The 20,649-nt window shown below is 32.9% G+C and overlaps 2 protein-coding genes across 13 annotated transcripts; both read right to left on the bottom strand.

Annotated features, from left to right (window-relative positions):
• Window positions 1-27: 27 nt before the first annotated feature.
• On the bottom strand, window positions 28-11,459 carry LOC103860499 (tetracycline resistance protein, class E). Of its 12 annotated transcripts, none has more exons than XM_009138106.2 (16): window positions 9,454-9,586; window positions 6,774-9,002; window positions 6,536-6,700; window positions 6,173-6,408; window positions 2,177-2,289; window positions 1,938-2,060; window positions 1,613-1,833; window positions 1,464-1,539; window positions 1,278-1,364; window positions 1,112-1,192; window positions 985-1,017; window positions 836-889; window positions 714-755; window positions 564-642; window positions 415-485; window positions 28-332 (listed from the first exon to the last, which is right to left on the bottom strand). In XM_009138106.2, exons 4-16 carry the CDS (start codon window positions 6,261-6,263, stop codon window positions 240-242), a joined length of 1,164 nt encoding a protein of 387 aa, XP_009136354.1. In that variant the 5' UTR covers window positions 6,264-6,408; window positions 6,536-6,700; window positions 6,774-9,002; window positions 9,454-9,586; the 3' UTR covers window positions 28-239. The 12 variants fall into 12 exon arrangements, 11 of the variants coding, with proteins under 11 accessions (XP_009136354.1, XP_009136355.1, XP_033143538.1 ...); XM_009138107.2 differs by having other exon boundaries at window positions 6,577-6,700; XM_033287647.1 differs by having other exon boundaries at window positions 6,577-9,002.
• Window positions 11,460-12,446: 987 nt separating this feature from the next.
• On the bottom strand, window positions 12,447-18,595 carry LOC103860497 (transportin-1). The gene is made up of 28 exons (XM_009138099.3): window positions 18,243-18,595; window positions 17,673-17,960; window positions 17,514-17,606; window positions 17,346-17,423; window positions 17,183-17,263; window positions 17,015-17,065; window positions 16,822-16,907; window positions 16,611-16,677; window positions 16,463-16,519; window positions 16,347-16,376; window positions 16,213-16,272; window positions 16,012-16,125; window positions 15,828-15,941; window positions 15,658-15,756; window positions 15,386-15,586; window positions 15,217-15,288; window positions 15,016-15,126; window positions 14,693-14,776; window positions 14,415-14,522; window positions 14,234-14,335; window positions 14,065-14,127; window positions 13,914-13,988; window positions 13,758-13,829; window positions 13,558-13,682; window positions 13,431-13,482; window positions 13,272-13,340; window positions 13,153-13,212; window positions 12,447-13,077 (listed from the first exon to the last, which is right to left on the bottom strand). The coding sequence occupies exons 1-28, from the start codon at window positions 18,417-18,419 to the stop codon at window positions 12,997-12,999; spliced, it is 2,670 nt and encodes an 889-aa protein (XP_009136347.2). The 5' UTR covers window positions 18,420-18,595; the 3' UTR covers window positions 12,447-12,996.
• Window positions 18,596-20,649: the final 2,054 nt, after the last annotated feature.

Below are 20,649 nucleotides of genomic sequence, written 5' to 3'. Positions count from 1 at the left end.
ACAATAAAAATAGAGATTTTCATAAGATTAGACACACAGAAAACCTCTGGCTTTTAGACAAAATTATATACGGTTCTCTCTTGTGTTCCTAGTCATCGATGAAAACCCCAAAGAAAGGCTGCAACAAAATAAAGCTTGTATTGCTGACATCATGCTCTCTTGTTTCCTGAAATCATTTACTTGTTTGCTACACAATCAAGAACACTCTCTTTATATACTTAATTAGTGAGTTCCTGTAATCACACTTCCTCCCTCGAGCAGTTGTTGATTTCTTTGTTCAATTGTTGAGGAGGTACATCTTTTATCATTAGGCTCTGCAAGAAACCAATCATCTGCACATGGATGAAAAGTTTGGGTCATCATAATTCATAGTCAATGGAATCAAAGTACTCATGAAGGATGAAATGGTCACACCGAAGACAAGGCGATGCACAGAAGGCTGAATCCAGGGAAATAAAATGGTGCATTGTTGGAGAGGAACAACGCTGTACAAATTAAACCAATATATATCAATAGACTAAATGAAACTTAGCAGTAAGTTGTGTACTTGCGGCTTCACAAACCTGTCAGTGGACTGAAAACAAATGGTGCCACAACTTTCCCAAAAGATTTCACTCCAGATATGCATCCTTGCACTTTTCCCTTCATCAACTCAAAAACATAATTCACAAAACCAACACTCAATCCTTACAACAATATATACTAGTTCTTACCTGTTCACCGGGTCCGGCTTGTCTTGAAGCAATACCACAAACCTATAACCAAATTGTTTAGACTCAGTTAAGTAGAAAAAAACACCACTGTTAAGGACTAATGATAATGTCAACATTCTTACTGATGGCATCACAATTATGGCTCCAGGTACAAACACAGTGGTGAGATACGGAACCTGATGAGACATTAGAAACAAAAAATCAAAACAAAACATAAAATCATACTGAAATTTGAACATTGACTCAAGTCACTTAGTTTCGACCCACTCACCCATGGTGCCCAAGAAATGCTGACAATGGCCATCTGCATCAGAAACACATGCACACGTCTAATTACATGCCAATATCAATTATTTAGGATTTCACGAGAAATTAAATAAAGAAAAAAACATGCTTACATTCATGAATTCCATAAAAAGACCCGTAGATAAAAGTTTGCGTTCTCCAATGCTAGAAGCAAATCTTGGCAATACAAAAAGCTGATAAAAATACATTTATTTAAATCATGTTGTACAAAAAATATTGAAGTGTTATTTACTCATAATATCACTCGTAACTAATTACTTGAGAGATAGACCCAACGATGGTAATCAACAACAGGAGATCAGCAAACTGATTCTTGTCAAAGGCAAAACGCGCTTTCAGAAAATACTGCATAGTTAAAAAAAAATTCATATGTTTTTATTAACTAGTTGCTAATAATAAATAGTAAAAAAATAAAAAATAAAATGATATATATATGAGCTAGACCAAGAAAGCAGACTGCATTCCACTATCTGAGAAACTGCTGAAGAATGTAACAACCAATGCTTGCACGAATATGGTACTGCAATACAAATTCAGATCCATCAATATATCTAGAGTGATATATACACACAAATGCATGCATTTAAATATACCTAGTTTTCATCAAGAATATCATATCTTTCAATGAAGATTGCTTCTTGTTAAAGACACTTGTTTTAATAGTTGTGTCATTCAGAATCGGCTCTTCTAACATCGTAACCTCACTGCTAGCGTGGTCATCTTGATGATGATCACCAACTTCATCATTGTTTATCCTTTCCTTTAGGAAAATTCTCATGTACAACAGACCAACAAGAAACGATATAGCTGAAACCTAATTTATCCACACAAAAGCATGTCTCTTATATTTTCTAGAAAAAGTTCGATTGATTAGATTTTGAAGCACATGAGGGTTTGACCCTAAAGAAGACACCATACCTTAAAAATCAATGCTACAGGTAGAAATCGAGCAACTAATGTTCCGCAAAGTCCAGAGATCACTTTGATACCAGCTAAAATGCTAAATGCTGATATTCTTGTTCTGTCGTGAATATTTTCTCCCTGAAAGTTAAAAATGAAATGAAGTAGAATGACACAATTGATATAATTATTATACTAACAAGTAACAATAATATTACAACTTAAAATAAATCATAGGAAAAACAGAGAAAAATTACCACATAAGCAAAGGCGAGGCAGTCAACGGCACCTTCGCATACCAAAGCGGTCAGAATTTTGATTATGTAAAACAGGTAGAAAAAATGCGTATCCCTTCTGTAGCCTAATATTACTGAGAAAAAAAATATTTTCAGCCGCATAATCTTGATTTTATCGTCATATCATGAACTATTCAAAAATAATAAATACGAAAAACCGGTTCAAGTTGGGTACAGTTTTTGTTAAATACCCAAATAATCTTTCATTGTGGGTTATTTTGGATATCAGTTTGGGTCAGATGGTACCCAAGAACGAAACTAGTAACCAAAGTATCCATACATCTAATCAGAGTTTTACCTACATATACATACTTAGCTTTTCATACATGTAACAACGATATATAAATTTTCTTTGAGTTTATAAAAAACATTAATTTGGATTATTCTAACAAATTAAAATTATATGAAAAGAAAAAAACCAGAACTGTTGTTTACAGTTTTTTTTTTGTTTGGGCCTTGGAATCAAAATGTTTATTATATACCTTCTTCTACCTTCACGAGGCTTGATTCCGCTTCAGTGAGCCAATTATTTCTTGATTTTACTATGTTCGTGGGTTTTGCAAATCGTTTGTAGCCCTTGGATATATCTGGCTAGTGTCTACATGCATTGTTATTTGTTGGTATTTTAGTGTAGAAAGAAAAATCTTTCAATTTGTTTAATCCTTAAAGGTAGCAATTGTGACAGTTTCACTTTGATTTCAGTAGTTGTGACAATTTCTTGGAAGCTACTATTTTGTGTTCAAAACTACCAAACACTTTTCTCTTGCATGTTAGTCATTTTTAGTCGCATTTCAAGTGAATATTAAGATGGTTACTAGGTTGGCAGGGTGACAAAGCAGTGCTACTTAGAATTGCTGTTTATAGCTAATTGTTCATAGTTGTTCCTTCCTTTAATATACTCCATTCTCATGCTTTTTTTACAGGAGGCGTTTAGGATTGCTGTCTCAACAACATTGAAGAAACTGTACATGAGTGAAGAGGCTATTGTTACTCCAGCTAATAGTGTTATTAGCTAAGTTTTATATTAAAATTGTTGATATGTTCATTTATGAAATATAAGTTTGAAGTTAGATCTTTTTTCATGATTGAACATATAGCATAATTATAAAGTATAAAACATTTGAGTAGTCTAAGTATGTGTAAATATGTGAACAAAAATAATTAATGAAATTGGTTTGTGAAAATCGGTTTTGGCTAATACACACGAAATGAATTATATAAAAAAATGAAGTATAAACCACTTGGATTAGTATAAGTTTTTGTAAATATGTTAAACAAAAATAAAATATGCAATTTGTAAATGTATTGTGATAAAATATGAAATTCGTAACTGTTTTTGCGCAAATCTGTGTTGGTTTATACATACAAAATTAATTATAAAAACTGATGGAATTTGCAATCCGGTTTGTGCAAGTCATTTGCGGTTTACTCCCATGAGTCAATTGACTTGCTTTATTATAAAGCATATAAGAGTATACTCGTATAAATATTTAGATTTTGAACTATTCAAAAATAATAAATACGAAAACCGGTTCAAGTTGGGTACAGTTTTAGTGTCAAAATATCATTCTAAATTAATAAAATAGATGTACTGTTCAGTGGAATACCAACATTGGATTACTAAAATTCAAAATCAGAGAAAATGGGTAATGGTCCAATTAGTTTTGTTTTTATTACAGAAAAGGAAGATGGTCAAGTTTTTGGTATCTGTCTTTTAATTAAATAAAAATGATGGTCCAGCTGGAGTATATTCGTATCACGTTCAGAATTTTTTTGATGTACCTGTAGAGTTTCGGTTTGATTCTTTACGATTCGGTTTTCAATTTTTCAAAATTGATAAATATCTAAAAAATTAGATAGAGATTCGCATATTTATTATCCAAAATACATAAATATCTAAAACTCGTAAGTATCTAAAAAAAAACTATAAATCTGAAATATAAATAATATATTTGAAATACTAAAAATATACTTGAAAATTCATAAGAAACAAAATATACATTTCAATTATTTTTGTAATATCTAGAACCGAACTGACACTTACAGATAAGGACATATATGAACCATCAAGAATTTTTTTATAATTTATATATAAAAAATTATCTTTTTATTTTTTTGACAGTGAAAAAGAGGTTTGATAACATTTTTTTTCATTTTAAGTATTTTTTCTATTAGATTATTGTAATTTGACCAAATATTTTAATTATACACTATTTAATTATTCTCACGCTAATATAAAATTGATAATTTATTTTATTGTTTACCAAAATTCAAGATTATAAAGAAATAAAAAAATAATAGAAATATATTTTAAATATTTAATTTATTCACAACTAAAAATAACATAATTTTTTGTTGTTTTATTATTTTTTTACCATTTATTATTATTTTATTTATAAATTATATATTTATTTAAATTTTAAAAATATAAAATGACCAAATTAATAAGAAGAAACTGGAGTACAATATATATTCTACTTAAAACCTTTCACAATCACAGAAAAACACAAAATATTGTAGTAACACTAATTTAATAAATATTTGGAACTGAAAATAGATCAAGATTAACTTATTTCATTTCACCATAGAATATTTTGTTAGAACAAACAGATGTTAGAAAAAAAACTAAAAAAAAATTATGAGACAAAACAATCATTCGAACATAAATGATCGCTATCAAGTATTATCACAAAAAGCCAAAAAAGGAATTAGAGAAAGAATAATCATTGGAAGAATAAAGTCACCATGAAACAAAAAGACACGTGCATAAAATATTGGAAGGACAACCACCATCTAAAAAGTAAAAAGCACCTCACAAATTAACAAGCATATACAAAGCATCTATGCTAGCAAAGAAACCAAAGCTCCAAAAGACTAACTTCACACATCTACACCAAAAAACGCAGAAAAAGAAAAAAAATAAACTGAGTAAAGGAGAAACCTGAAGTAGCAAATATGGCAAAAATAAAGAGAACCACCAGAAACGTGATCAGCGATGAAAGGTGCAACGAGATGAGAGAACAAAAAAAGACAAAATGAAATCAACAAATCATAGAGCCATCCTCGAGTTATGAAAAAAAGCATAGAGGTCAAATCACCAAAAATCAGATCTTTATTACCATGATGAGGAGAGATTATCGGCGGTAAACCAACGACGAAGAAGACAACATCAAAGACAACTAAACTCTGACCCAACCCAATGAGATATAGTTTCTATCATTAGCCAAAATCTAAGGAAGATACCAAAATAACCTACAATGCCATAAGAAATAAATGCACAACTGGGAACTCATAAGCATGATCTATAACAAATATCAGATAATTTCACAGAAAAAGAATGTGAAGAAAAATAAGAGCACGGAGGTGAGTCTTTTTCCAGTGATGGTGAGAAGTACTGCACACCAGAAAAATAAACGAAATACATAGATGGTGACGGCTCAAAATCAAAATATTAGGAGAGTGCAAAAAAATCTGAAAAGAGTAATATTCAAAAATGTGAAAAAATTAAAATACAACTTTGTCGCTGAAACCGTTAATCTTAGAATCAGCAAATGCCTAAATGCAAAGTTATTGAAATACACACAACATCACATTATTAAAAAGACACATAATATATTAATTTATTACCTAGTACTACATAACACAATAAAACACCAAATAATGGTCTTCACAAATAAAGACTGGCCACATAATCACATCATCCAAAAAAATATATTTAACAGCTATAAAACAATATTCGCACGGATACCCCCTAGTATATTATATAATCAATCTAAAATGGAAATAAGATTCCAAGTACAAGCTGACTAGAATAAAACTACCCAGTTTCTTAATTCTCTTAAACTAGCTTTGTTCAACCCATCACCTCGGCATATATCCCTGGTCTGGATCCAAAATCACCGAGCATCGGTTACCATTCTAAACTATCATTGATAACCACAGAAACATGAGATTCACCTCGTTGACTCGGGTGCTGAGAATTCCCATGTTGTCTCTGTAGTAGCTGGATCCCGATGAACTTGTCTAAACTTGTAATCTTCACTGTCATTTAAGTGCAAGATGATCAAAAAGAGATAACGGGTGAAGGACAATAACCATGAGTGGCCGTAGACCCGACGGAAACACACACTTTTGCCTCCCAAAAGCAGGCCTCACCTCTAAGCTATACATCGACCGGACATAACTCTAACGACCTGCAGAAAATGTCACCCAAGCAACATTATTGATAGCAAGTCAAACAACCCACTATTGAAACTTGGAATTGAGCAAGACACAAATGTGACACCGCCACGACAGTGACGAGATCATGACGCCATTTACCGGCTTTGAGAAACAGATAAATGTGATTCGTAGAAGCTAACCACCAGTGGCGACGGGAAAATCTGAATGAGGGCCCGAGATTTAACCCTCTTAAAGAAAAGATGCTGCTTTCTTCTGCATATACCAGTCAGTGACGGAAGTAGGATATCCAATTACAGAGGATTACTGAAAAACAGTCATAACGACCATATTATAACATAAGATTATACATTGAACCTCATATTATAACTAAACCAACCTGAGTTAGCTCAAGAAAGATCCGAGTTCACTGTGATCTGATTTGAGCTGAGGGAGTCACGTCATTTTGACACCCCTAACCATCATAGAAGTCCGTCAACCTATCCCCATTGGAAGTGCTCTAATTTCCCAGCCCCAACAAATACTGTCTATCACTATGTCATTTAATCCAATGAGAGAACCATGTTTATGTTTGTATGTACTATTTAATTTATTAATTTATGGTAATTTATTTGCGTTATTTAAATGTGATAAATACTTTTCATTTAAGGCAATTTTTAACGGGGTCTCTCTTTAGTCCCCCATAATCTTCAACCTCCTTTCCTCTGCGTTTCTACTGTTGACCGGTGTGTGGCGGCTCTCTTAGCGCCAGTGTCGGTTCTAATCGGTTTCATTTCATTATTTTCATGTTTGGCTCTTCAGGTTGTGGTTGTGTCTTGTTTTTGTGAGGACAGGTTTTTCCCCAAATTGATTTCAAAGTCAGATCTAGAATGGGTTTTGAAGATAAAAATTTTGGATCTGCGGATTCACGGTGTGGCTTTGTCAATAAAGTTTTTATCTTTGTTTTTCTAAACTAGTTCCTGGTAGATTTGTCGATTTTGCAGTTTTCCTTTGCTGTTGGTATGCTTTCTTTTTACAGGTTTCTTTTTTCTTTTTGGAGATGACTGTGGATTCTTTTCTAATCTGTCTTATGCCATTGATGGCCCGCGCTTATTGTGACATGGATTGGAAGGGATTGGCTTCTAGATGTTTTAGCAGATCTTGCAGAGATTTGGTTCTTGAAAAACTTCATACGTAGGCGTTCAACAGTCGTGATCGACTCAGCCACTTCCGAGATGTGTGGTATCTATAGATGATTCTTATTTGTCGGTAGTTGAAGTTATGGTTACTCGGTTCTTGAGGTGTTTTTCTCTTTGGTCTAGAAGGAAGCGAGTTGCGGTGGTTTGGCCGAGGGCATTCCCGTTAAACATAGTTCATATGTTCTCCATAAGTTCAAGATAAATTTAAGGTTGAGACTATTGCTGATAGTTTGAGATTCTAGTCATTTTAGTTCAAGGTCTAAATGTTTAAGTTTTTCATATGGTTTCTATGGTTGGGATTTGCTGCATGTATGTTGGGTTTTAGTTTCTGGAGATATTTATGTTTCTGCAGGCTTAGGTAACTGAGGTTGTTCAGTTCTTTATTTCTAATAATATCAGATGATAAAATAAAAATACCTTTCATTTTTAGTCAATTTCAGATGAAACTGTAAAAGACTGATTTTCTTCTTTTTTTTAGAGAAAGGTTTATTGATTTTTTTTGTGTTTTTTTTTTAATTTTGTAGAAAAAAAGGGTTAAACCCGGATCTATTAAAAACACAGACCTAATCTCCAGGTGGGAGGTGCAACCCACAGATGGATCCTCTCCCGGGTATTCAAATGGGCCGTAAGCATGGATCCATATCCGCGTGGCCACATGTGGAGCTAATAATTTTGCACTAGAGGAGAATCGATCCCTGGTCTGGACCAACAGGGCAACTCTTCCTCTAGTGGAAACCACTAGGCCACCACAATGTGGTTTTTTTTTTAATTTTTCTGTTGTGTTGTCATTAAACTAAAGGAAGGAACGATGATGAACAGGCGTGCCAATCGTTGTAGTGGAGCAAAGCTTTTGTTTCTTCCACGCGTTTGTTTCCTAATAAATTACACATATCATATTCGTCGTGTGTTTTGTTATAGTGAAAACAGACATCGAATTATTATTATTTTTCTCTGTCAGTTTGTTAATGCGTCTAAAGCATCATTATCGATACATAAAAACTTTCTTAAAAGTATCTTACATAGTTACATATATATCGTCTAAAGCATCATTATCAATACATAAAAACTTTCTTAAAAGTATCTTACATAGTTACATATATATCAGTTGTTGAAATTTACTTATAAAATGTTGAATCAATTAGAAATTGACATATATTATAGAATTTTTAAAAAGGTTAAAAATTTCCTGAGAAAGGTAACGTATCCTTTTTTTTCTCCTTTTTTTTTTAATTTCATTATATTAATGTGGAAAAAGCGGTCAATGTGATCCTCTAAAATGTCTAACAAAAGAAACGTAAAAGGAAGTGTGAAAACTGACCAGGAGGAAGAATGGAGAGACACATGGGAAGAGTTAGAATTGCTTTAGTCCCATATCTGTCTGATAGATTCCCAATTACTGGCATCATTACCATAGTCCCCAAACCTATTGCCTTCATCAATAGCCACCCATCATCACTCAAATACTACTACTTATCTGTTTATTAAATCGCTTAAACATATTCGAATTATATGGCCGAAACAATATAATAAAAAATAAAAATTAAAAATTATATGATATTTTCTTAGGAAAATCATAATTTAAACCAAGTCTATCAAAGAGACAACAAATATTTTAAAAATCATTTGCTTTTAAAACAAATTCGATTATATGAGTAATATGTTCTCATTTTCAAGTTTAGAGACATCCTAAAGAGACACATAAATATATATATATATATGGAAGAATCTGACATTTTGAGTTTACGCAAAGATTTTAACAGAAAAAAGAGAAAGAAAAAAAAAACTTTAAGAATCAAGAAATTTAGATGATTTTACCAAAAAGAAAATCAGATTAAGAGAAAGTAAAGGTAGTAACTAATATATGTTAGCGAAGGTGTGTACCACTTGTTGGAAACCGGTGAGGTAGACAGCGAGAGAACATGAGTCGTCTGGTCTGGAGCAAACGGCGGCGACGGTTACGTCAGTAATCACAGGTGCTTCCATGAATCCGGCGAACCCAGAGAGGAACACAATCGTCAACATGTGTCTCAACCCTACAAACCCATCCTCCATCACCACCAATAAACCAAGTAAAGTGTTTAAGATTTGTTTCGATTTTCCAAAAGGAAAAGAGCTTGTTTAGTGAGAACTAGAGAAGATATGTTTTCACAAGTCGGCAGATACTTTTTTGAGTTTTTTTCATTCTATTCTTTACTTAAACAATTCGAGTGAAGCATGATCACAGCAGATTGGTAAGGACATTTTGGTATTTTGCGGACTCCAGCCAATCAGTCACTATCTCGTGTTCATTTACGTTACGCATTGCTAATTATGTGACATGGTGTAAGAACTATGATCGACATGAAGTTAAGACAAATGGAAAAGATTTATAGTACCTGTTTCAATCAGTTTAGAGAAAGAAAAAAACTTAGATTTGATTATCTTGCAATACTAAAAGGGGAATATGGTGAACAGAGAGTATGTCCACATCAGCATGGAAATTATAACCAATAAAAAAGTGTTATTTTGCCATGTCACTATAAATGCTTTCTCAACTAAAAAATCAAAACTAGGCTTTTCATGTAGTTTCAAAAAATTAACTCTTCGTCTTCTTCGCCTCTCCATTCACGTTGGCTTAACTCTCTCCTTTTCACCTCCTCTGAACCTCATTTGAAACGTCACCTTTCCACATTCATGAATCATAATGCTCATTATTAGCTGCAACAATAATGGCTATTCAATTCTTGCCCTTCCCTAAAACTTATAGCTTCATATACCTCTTCTCCAAATCTCTTCGCTTAGACTAATTCTCCACCTCAAAATAATCATCAATTGAGAAGGGAGTGGAAATCAATTGCGATTTACAATGTTAGATTCTATGGTTTTCATATATTAACTTGGAAACTTAACAAAATGGTTTTTTTCTTCCGGATAAGAATCAAGCGTTTCTTTTTTCGGGATAGTACCACGAGAATGGAGACTCAGTTTAATTTAACGACGTCAAATTGCTGAAGATGCAGCCTGAGGTCTGGTGAACCTTATTCAGTAATGATCTTCTTGCTAAGCCAATATCCATATTATAATTTTGTTTTAGTTTGGGTTATCTCTGTAATGTGACACGCTGTAAAGAGATCATCTTCTACTCAATAGTAACTTAGTATCAATGTTTTTAAAACCGGACCGGATACCGACTCGATAAAGCTACTGGTTAGGTGGTCGGACCGGTTCAACCGGTCGAACCGGATTTTCTATTTAAAAATAAATAAATCTAAATAATCATATATTTACACTATATAGATCTAAAATGTAGTTCTAGATATAATATGTTCTATGTTCCCTTTTATTAATTAGATAATAAACAATGACCATAAGTTTAGTTATATATACAAATGAATACTATATCAACTAAAACTGATTAAAAAAAATGAATGACCGTTTAAATTACATATTTATTTATTTTTACAACTAAAAGTCTTAAATTTTATGAATATAGAAAAATGAGAATAAAATATGAGAGTCAAAAAAAAATTTTTTTTTTTAAAATTCTTAAAAAAAGAATCAAGAGAAAACTAATTAAATAGCGTAAATAAAAATTAATTATGAAATATTATATTTTAATAAAAATTGCAAATACATTAATTATATGTTTATTTCTATTGAACCGGGTTTTAAAATTGAACCGGGTCACCGGCTTTACCGGTTTTTAGCCGGTTTCACCGGTTTATCTCAAATCCGGGTTTTAAACCGAACCGGACTCGGCTTCTTTAACGAGTCACGGTCGGACCAGTTCGACCGGCCGGTCCGGTCCGGTTTTCAAAACCTTGCTTAGTATAGATTAGTGTGTAAACTGATTTTTAGAAGAAGACCCATAGAGTTGAGTTCCAAAAAAAAAAAAGAAAAAAAAAGAAGACTCATTGAGAGATCTATATATATAAAGAAATGTTCGCCTCTCTCCCGTGAAGCCACGTCATCAATTCGTGCGTTCTGGGAGTGACACGTGTCCCATTTTATATTTAGGGCAAAAATAAATGAATGCAGTTAAGGGTAATTGAACCCAGCACCTCTAGCACTGGTAGTTTCTCTTAGAACCACTAGGCTAAAGTCACTTTTTATAAATATGTGGCCGCGAAAATACTTATTATCGTGTCAGCTGAAAGTCCATGCTTCTTCTGCTTGTGGCCAGGGCCGACACTGAACTGACGTCAAGATGAAGATCGTGAAGTTAAAAACTTTGCTCCAAACAGTTTTGCAATGTTTCCAACATTTATAACTTGATGCATATAATATATATCAAAATACATTTGTTGTACACGCTTTATTAGTTTTGCTTTTGAAAGAAGTTATTTACAGTTATAAATATTTTGTGCCAGTGAAGTAATGGTTGAAAAATCTCTATACATATGTCATTTTAAAATAACACTCAACTTCTATATATAGTCAATACATATGTCCATGTTATATTCTAGACTAAATATTTTCTCTTTTAAAAATATAGAAAACAAATTTTTTAATCTACAAGCAAATGTTGTAGAGCAAGTATGCATTATACAAAATAATATATATTTAAAATCCATACACAAAAACATAAAAGTTGTTATATGCCTCTTTCTGACACATGCACACTCCACTATGAATAAGCATTAAAAAAAACACAGTATTGTCATCAAACTTTATCACAAATCCACATTTGTACATCTATAATTATGAGTTGGACAATTAGTTAATTTGATACAATATCAAAGCAAGAATAATCGAAAAACAACTATACCACCGCATACTAATAAGTAAGACATAACATATAACCAAATTCTTGAATCTTAAAACAAATTTCAACTCGAGCATTTAGTGAATATCAAATTAACTAATATCCCGCCCGTAGGGCGGGCCGACCCTAGTTTAAATATAAATGCAATAGAACATTTGTAATGAATATTTGTCGTAATACTAGTGTCAAATAGAGTAACCAAACTCAGATGAGCATGATGGCAGAAGACAAAACACATTCTTTTATTGGTATCCACTAATCCACATGTCCAATAGTTCACCAAGTTGATGCACAATGAATATTGAATCTTCCTTAAGCTCCATCGGTTTAGAAATCTGATAGCCAAAACTGCTTTAACCTTCCATAAAACGTTGCCCACCAAAGATAAAGGACGAAGAGTTGATGTAGTAACAGAAAGTATATATATATATATATTTTTTTTTTGATCGAGTAATAGGAAGTATAGAAGACGTTAAAACCATGTTATCTGAAGAGCCCCACCCACACATACCAAACTCTGTACTGTTTCTTTTCTCTTGTGACCTTTCTGCCCTTCCATCTTAATTGTGTGTCAAAAGCGCCTTCTGCTCATCAAGCTCAGTGAATCTATTTGTTGTTTGCAATGAATAAGATAGATCAGATCTTTCTCATATTTGAGAGTAACCGGTGTACAATCATTATTACACTTGGTATCTCGAAAGCCTTTCTTTTACAGGAGGTTCCAAAGCAGACCAACATTCCGCCCATGAGTTTCCAAGCATCTGAAACCAAAAGACGTTATTAATCATCATCAGATTAGGAGCATAGTTTACGAGTTTATACTGAGCACAGCTTACGTGTTTATAGCCGTTCAGAACTTGGGAGACTTCGTTTTTGACGTCCTCGTTTCTTATTTCCTGTGATAAAAAAGTTGTCAACCAATTGTTCCAACGAAATTGACTTTCTGTTTACTTACATGCCAGCTTGCAATGGCTTTGCATATGAAAACAAGTGAGCTGACACCTCCTGATGGATTCACTTTAACCTGAAATGTAAGGAGAACACTCGGTAAATATCAAACTTGATTTACACGTTCCAAATAGAAAGTAAAGGGTAGAGAGAGAGAGAGAAATACCACTGCACATAATCCTCTAAATGCCTCTTCTTTCTCAATGTCATCACGTACCCTAAAAATAAAGTATAATACGAAGAAACTGTTATATGGAGCAGACGTTGGGAGTTGTACAGAAAGGTTTACTAACATTGACAATGCCAAGCACCATGGCTTCATGAAGTGCTCCATGTGAGGTGCAACGAGGTCTGGACGAATCCATGCTAGTCTCCCCAAAGTAATTGCACTGTTCTCAACTAGTGACTTATTAACAGCCTATTTTTACAAGAAAGGGTTCGTCAGATACCACAGTTGATAGAGTCGGAAACGGCCAAGAGGCTCTGGAAGTACCTCTCCATGCTGAAGAATCAGGCCCAGGGAAGAGACAACGTTGGTCACAATTGGTGAGACTTCTTGACGAACCTGAAACATTCGAGTTCATATTATCATTCACGAGTTTGCCCTTAACCCAAAAACTTCAAGCTTTCATAGCAAACATAGTATTACCTTGACTGCTAATTCTCCAATGGCCCAACAAGCATTATTTGCGACAGAAAGGTTTTCTCTACTGAGGTTTGCATTCTGTTACAAAGCATATAGATATATGATCAAATACAAAAACAAGAAGAGATAGTCGGAGTAAGACTTGGATACCAACCAGTTGCTGGCTTGCAATTTCAAGGAACTCAAGCAGACGAGGTTGTAGGTAGGCCGGGAATACCTGTCAGAGGTAGCCAAAACTGCATTATTACACTCATATAAATAGCAGAACGCCATCGAAATTATAGCATATGATAACCACATAACTATGGAATAAGCAAGCTTACTCTTGCAAGATCACCCATGAGGGCAAAAGCACTTTGTCTGACATCAGAGGTTTCATCCATGCAACACTTAAGAAGCACATCTCTTAGGTTACTTTGTGAAATCTGGGAAAAAAAATGGCAATGAAATGAGATATTATGAACAGAAAACTGAGCGAGTAAAATATTGTGAAAAGGGAATAACCAGAGACTCTATCCCACTGCCAAGTCCTTCAGCAAGTCCAGAAAGTAAATCAAGAGAGCAAACAATGAATTCTCTATCGTACTGAGCCCCAGCAGAAGCAGGATCAACCTACAAACAACACAACCAAGCTTTCATCAGAGAAAAAAAATACACATGCGTCCAATTTGAAGAACTGTTCCTATACGCACGCCTGTGATGCTTATAATGGGTAAGGAAAACTGGAAAAGAACGTTCTATTTCTCCAATGAGATGAAAACATCAAAAGTTCTGAATGAAACCTTAGCCAGTTGTTGTAGCTGGATGATATCCATACATCTCTGGAAAACAGGCTGAGCAAATGGAGCGAACCCAACACCCAAAGCCTGAGAGATTGACAACATAATTTGTTATAGACTAGACATAGACAGTTCATGCTGCATACTGTCTTAGATTCCCTCAAGATAAACTTGTCTGAAGTTAAATGTTATCTCCTACTACTCCTAGTAATTTCAGGCTCAACTAATCTTATGCCAATGAAAGAAATTTTGGCCTTTTTTAGCCGACCAACAACCGACAAGACTTTACAGATATTATTAGGAAGGCCTTGACAAATAGCACATACCTGCGAAATAGACGTGAAGCATTCCAGCAATGGAAATAGATCTTTGTCTGAATTTGAAAGTTGTTGCCACTTTGCGACCAGTGGAGGCATCAGAATTTCAAGATAAGCAGGCTGCAGTATATGGAATAAAAATACAATATTTAAGGAGCTAAAAATTTATTAGAACAAACTAAACTTAGTCAAACCCAATCGTCGTCATACCTTATTCAACTCTTCTCTAACCGAATCTGCCAGTGTTCCAATAGCATCATAAACAATTCTTAAGTTCCGCCTCTGTACATGAAAATAGTGTATAGAAACAGTTGTTTGAAGTAGTAAATAATAGCCTGTCACAGAGATTTATTCTGGCAAAGAAAGGATATATAACTACCTGATACTTTCCAAAAGCGCACATTAGATGCTGCAGTATTACTCCTAGGTGTGGCACTAACTCTTCAGCGGCATCCTCTTCAACAGTTGCAAAAGCTGAACAGGCAGCCTCCTGGACCCGCTTGTTCGTATCCAAGAGTCTGCGGAGAAGACCCATAAGAACTTTCTCAAACTGTTCGTAACCCTTTGGATTGCCAGTTTCCTAGAAAACAAAAAGAAGTAAGTCATCTTAAGACCGTTTTGAAGCATGGAATCTTCTGTTTCAAATCATACCTGGATAAGATACTTGCCAAATCGAGAAAGCGTCCAGCAAGATATGCTCCGTATGAGAGGGAACTTGTCATCTAAAAGAGGAAGAAGAAATGCTACGATCTGCAAAAATAAGGCACTAGAACATCAACGTACTTGAACTGAGCGATAATGCAGAACAAAAACGAACTTGCCTCAGACAAGTGAGGGTAAAGACCGTTAAAGCAGCCTTCAGCAATAGCCCCAAGGGTCAAAACAGCAGCTTCCCTTTCTTTCCAGGTCTCATCACCAGAAGTTGATATTTTCGCCTGCAGCTTGGAAGAACATGGTTTAGCTAATTGTATTCATTTTCAAAGAGCGAGAGACAAAAGCATATACCTGAATAAGAGGCATGAGTGCTGGAAGGATTTCATCTCCAAATACATTAGAGAGAACGTCAATAGCTGCTGCACTGCACTTTCTTAAATTCCAGACGTTAAACGAGTCATCATCCTATACCCAGAGATAGTCATTAATTAATTGTACACACATACTCAACATCTATATATCAAATAATACTAAAAGAAGTAGCTTACGTACATCGTCATCAAAATACTCTGATCCATGAAGCCTTGATGTATGAAATCGAGGTTTCAAATCCTGTAGGGGAAACCAAAATTCGTGAAAATAACTTTCTTAAGAAAAATTAAAGTGCAGGGAACAAACAAGTGCACCTGATCTCTGTCTGGTTGAGACTCATCTTCCTGCAAAAGTTAACAGCTTCTATAAGATTTTATAATTCACATTTATACAAAGTGTGACAAAACATATAATATCAACAGAAAACAACCTCCGCATCCAAAAGCGACTCGTCGTCATCTGCATAAGCCATGTTTGAGAGCAACACCTGAAACCGATAAAAAAAATTACATAAATTTCAAACTACACCTGCAAGTGCCCAAAAATTACAGAAGAAAAAGGAGAAGGTATCACTATACTGGAATAAGTCGTGGTAGTAACTCTTTTAAATTGTCCGGCGGAAGCTGAGCGTCACAGTACGCAGACCTGCGAAATAACAATATAGCTTTTTTTTTAAACTGAGGACAATGATGGAAAATAAAGACAAATAAAATTTTACCAAATGAGAGAAAAAGGTATAATAAAACAGTCATCCATAGAGCAAACAAAAAAAAAAGACAATAACACTACCAAAATTCACATGCTTCAAGAGCGACTTCTTCGTCAGGGTATTTGTTGACTTGTAGCATGTATTCCATTACATTCCTGAGATGTGGCTGAAATAGACAAAAACGGTAGAAGAAAGGCACGAACTAAGCATAAGAAGTGACGCTTAAGAGTAGATTTGAAATAATGTGTATGTTAAAACCAAAATGAAATATACCTCTATAGACGAGGGGAGAACTTCCGTGAGCTGCACAAATGCTGCGCATACCTTTTAAACAGAAGAAGAGTTATTATACATTATTAGCAAAAGAACTTCGAAATGAGATAAAAAAAAAAATCTGATAGAATCATGTATAATCAACATAAGATTAAATAAGTGACTTACTAATTTTCTGACTTCTGCTACAGGATCATTGGCAAGGACAAACAGGCCCTGGAGGTACTTATCCATGGAATTGTACAAAGCCTGCAAAACATAATCCACCGTACTTCATAAAACGAAAAAAGAAAAAAAAAGAATTATTGTAAATGGTCTTCTCAATACTTACAGCAGGCATAATTATGACATATTGGTTCACACACCCTAGGGAAAGCTTCCTCAGCGAAGCATGTGGCGATTGGAAAAACTGCTCAAACAAATGGTAATCAATCTTACAGAAACCAATCCATCAATAAGAAAAATAAATTTAGCAAGTACGAATATGAGAGATGTTCACCTGAAATAGCCTAGGCAAGAAAATGTTGATAGGGGTGGTTTCTGCTAAACCAGGCACTTCTGAATCCAATACATGTGGGATATCCTCACAAATCTGATCGATAAAACATGTTTAATATTACAAAAACTCTGAAAACCAAAAAAAAATAAAAATAAATACCTTTGACAATGCATCCATTGCACCATCCATGTGATTCAGATCATTGCTGTCTAAACAAGTTACAAGAGCTGGCAAAAGCTCAAGCCATCCAGAAACACCATCTATATTAACAATTTCACTGATGATAGTTCCAACCGTTGTCCGGATATGTCTGTCCACTGCTCCCAGACAAGGCAGCAGCTCCGACTTGATGTACTTTCGGTTCTCTTGAGCCATGGATGAATATCCACCTTTCAAATTGTTTTTCAGCAGCAATCCAGCAGCTTGGCGAATCTCTACTGACTTACCCTGATGCATCATAACATTACACATCAACAGAGATATATAAAAACCTCAGGCTAGCCTTTTGTCATTAATTACAAAACAACCAAACTAAAGTTCAAAACATCAACTATTAATATAAAAACCTAAGGCTAGCCTTTTGTTCCATTACAGAACACCAAAAAAGTTCTCTAACGACAAAGACAATCCGACAGGCAAATAAAAGTCTCAGGCTAGACATGTCTCTAAAGAAAGTCAAGTCGTCTCGGACAAGAAGAGACAGACAAATGTCAAGAAACGGAGAAGAACCTGAGCGCGGACGAGGATGAAGACGAGATAGTTGTTGAAATCGGGAATCTGGGAGAAGTGCTCAAGTTGCTTCCAAATCTGAGACTTGTCAACGGCGGCGGAGGAAGGAGAAATCTGTTGCTCGAGAAGAGCACAGATCTCAGAGAGGCCATCCTCTCGGGGCTGCCAGACCGCCATGATTGTCGTGGGGGAAATGGTCACTCGTGTGAGGAGAAGAATATATGATTCTTTGTACAACAATAAAGCACAGCAAAGTTTTGAAAAAGACAGTGGAGGAGGAGGATGCAGAGAAAGACCCTCCCCTCCCCCTCCTGAGTTGGGTTTAGGGCATCATTAACGCTGAAATCCGTTGAAGGTTTCTAAAAAAAAAATTATATTAATATTTAATTATTTTAGTGTTTTGAAACGTTGCAGGAACGACAACTGTCTCAAAATATGTGGAACCGGTTCCAAAACTTACTAAATAGGAACCTTTTGGCTGTTTCTCTTTCATGATTTATTAATTTTCATTTAATTTTAATTCTTAAGAACTCCTATATATCTTTGCGTTAAAGGTGCTCTTAAAATTCTTTAAAAAGTTTCTGTTATGGGCTTTTTATGACTTTTGCTAGTATTTCTTTTCTACTTTTTAATACAAAATGACAAATCTTATATATTAAAATAGAAGTCATGATTCATGTGTGATTTTTTTTAAAATGGACTTAATGAACCTATTCCTAAAAAATCATGTTACATTTAATATCTAATTTTATCATTTAAATTTTGGGCCTACAAAAATTTTTTATTGGGCTATCAATAATTAAATTTAAACAATAGATGATTCATTGGATTTATATATAGTATAAATAAAATAAATATAATTTAATATTGTAATACTATACCTCATGTTGAATATTTAAATATTTTTCGAAGTTAACTTTTAAAATTATAAAGATTTTTGTGTTAAATAACAAAAATCATATTATCTAACAATGATTAATCTTTAATACCTTAAACCAATGAAAACAAATTTTAAACTATATAGTTTATTTTAAAAACTAAACAAAAATTAAATGTTTAGTTATTTACTCAATAATATAAATCATTGAAACGAAAATTTTAATTTCATAAAAACTTTCTAAATTTGTGAAATATTACAATATCTTTGAATATGACAATAAAACAATATTTTACTAATCTTTATATATATAGTTATGATTTTAATAATGAAATAATAATCCGAAAATATATATATAGAAGAAGATACAAATACATGTGAAAGTATGAAACAATCTATTCAATGAAAAAAATATACAGTAAGCTTATTATGTTTTAAAAATTGATAAACACATATATATTATAATATATACTAATCTTATATATTAAAACATAAGTCACAACTTTGATTCATGTATGATTTTTTTAAAAATTGATCCTACCTAAAAATCAGTTATCATTCATTTATTACTAATAATATGGATTAATAATATCATTCCTAATATAACATCGACTCCTAAAAACTCGGATTGGTTAACAAACTCACCTTGATTCATGTGTGATATTTTTATTTAAATCATCATTTAAAATTTGTAGTAAATGTATTTCCTTAATGCTAATATATAATATTTTAACTGCTGAAATCATAATATAATTTGATATCCTTTAATTTAAAATATAAATATAAATATTTAATTTTCTTAACAAATGTGTTGAAAAACGTTATAACAATATCTTAATTATCAAAAAATTGTATATAAATATTTTCTCTAAATTTGTAATTAGTAATAAAATTAATGTTATTATACATTAATATATATATTTTATTATATATTAATTTTATTATACAAATAATCAGTTATCTTTTATAAAATGAAAAACAATATATCAAATTTTACTATTTTATAGTTATATTTATCATTTTAAAATAAAAAATTGTATTTAACTAAATATGATAAAATTATTTTAAATTGATAAATTAATATATTTTATTTTGACAAACATTAAAAATTTATGCTAGAAATATAATATTTTGGTAGAACGGATTAACATTAGTAAATTAGATAATTCATGTATAAAATTAACTTATCTTAAACTTTTATATATATATATATAGTTATTATCTTAAATGAATAATCATAAAAAAATACTGATAAAGAAAATCTAGCGCTTTGAATTACGGATCAGGATCATAATAATTGAATAAAAATAAATTTAAAATATATATAATAAAAAATACCAAATATATGTGATGATTTGAAATAATCAGTTAACTTACAGCATGAAAACTATCAAATTGTTATATTTAAGATAGTTATATATAAACATTTAAATATATAACTAACTTTAAAAATATATTCTAATTATGTAATATATATATATATATATATAAACATGAAAATTAATACCCGCACGGTTGTGCGGGTCCAAA

Source organism: Brassica rapa, chromosome A03, assembly GCF_000309985.2.
Source record: "Brassica rapa cultivar Chiifu-401-42 chromosome A03, CAAS_Brap_v3.01, whole genome shotgun sequence".
NCBI lineage: Eukaryota > Viridiplantae > Streptophyta > Magnoliopsida > Brassicales > Brassicaceae > Brassica > Brassica rapa.
This window is presented reverse-complemented; position numbering and strand designations above follow the sequence as displayed.

What these genes read in the sequence shown, in the direction of transcription:
- LOC103860499 (XM_009138101.3), bottom strand. Translation starts at nt 9,624, where the DNA reads ATGGAGGATGGGTTTGTAGGGTTGAGACACATGTTGACGATTGTGTTC. An exon ending in GCCTCGCCTTTGCTTATGTG is followed by an intron (nt 2,061 to 2,176) that starts GTAATTTTTCTC and finishes TTTAACTTTCAG; the next exon opens with GGAGAAAATATTCACGACAG. An exon ending in TTTTTATGGAATTCATGAAT is followed by an intron (nt 1,018 to 1,111) that starts GTAAGCATGTTT and finishes TTTCTGATGCAG; the next exon opens with ATGGCCATTGTCAGCATTTC.
- LOC103860497 (XM_009138099.3), bottom strand. Translation starts at nt 18,419, where the DNA reads ATGGCGGTCTGGCAGCCCCGAGAGGATGGCCTCTCTGAGATCTGTGCT. An exon ending in TTCTCCCCTCGTCTATAGAG is followed by an intron (nt 16,908 to 17,014) that starts GTATATTTCATT and finishes TGTCTATTTCAG; the next exon opens with CCACATCTCAGGAATGTAAT. An exon ending in TACTACCACGACTTATTCCA is followed by an intron (nt 16,520 to 16,610) that starts GTATAGTGATAC and finishes TATCGGTTTCAG; the next exon opens with GTGTTGCTCTCAAACATGGC.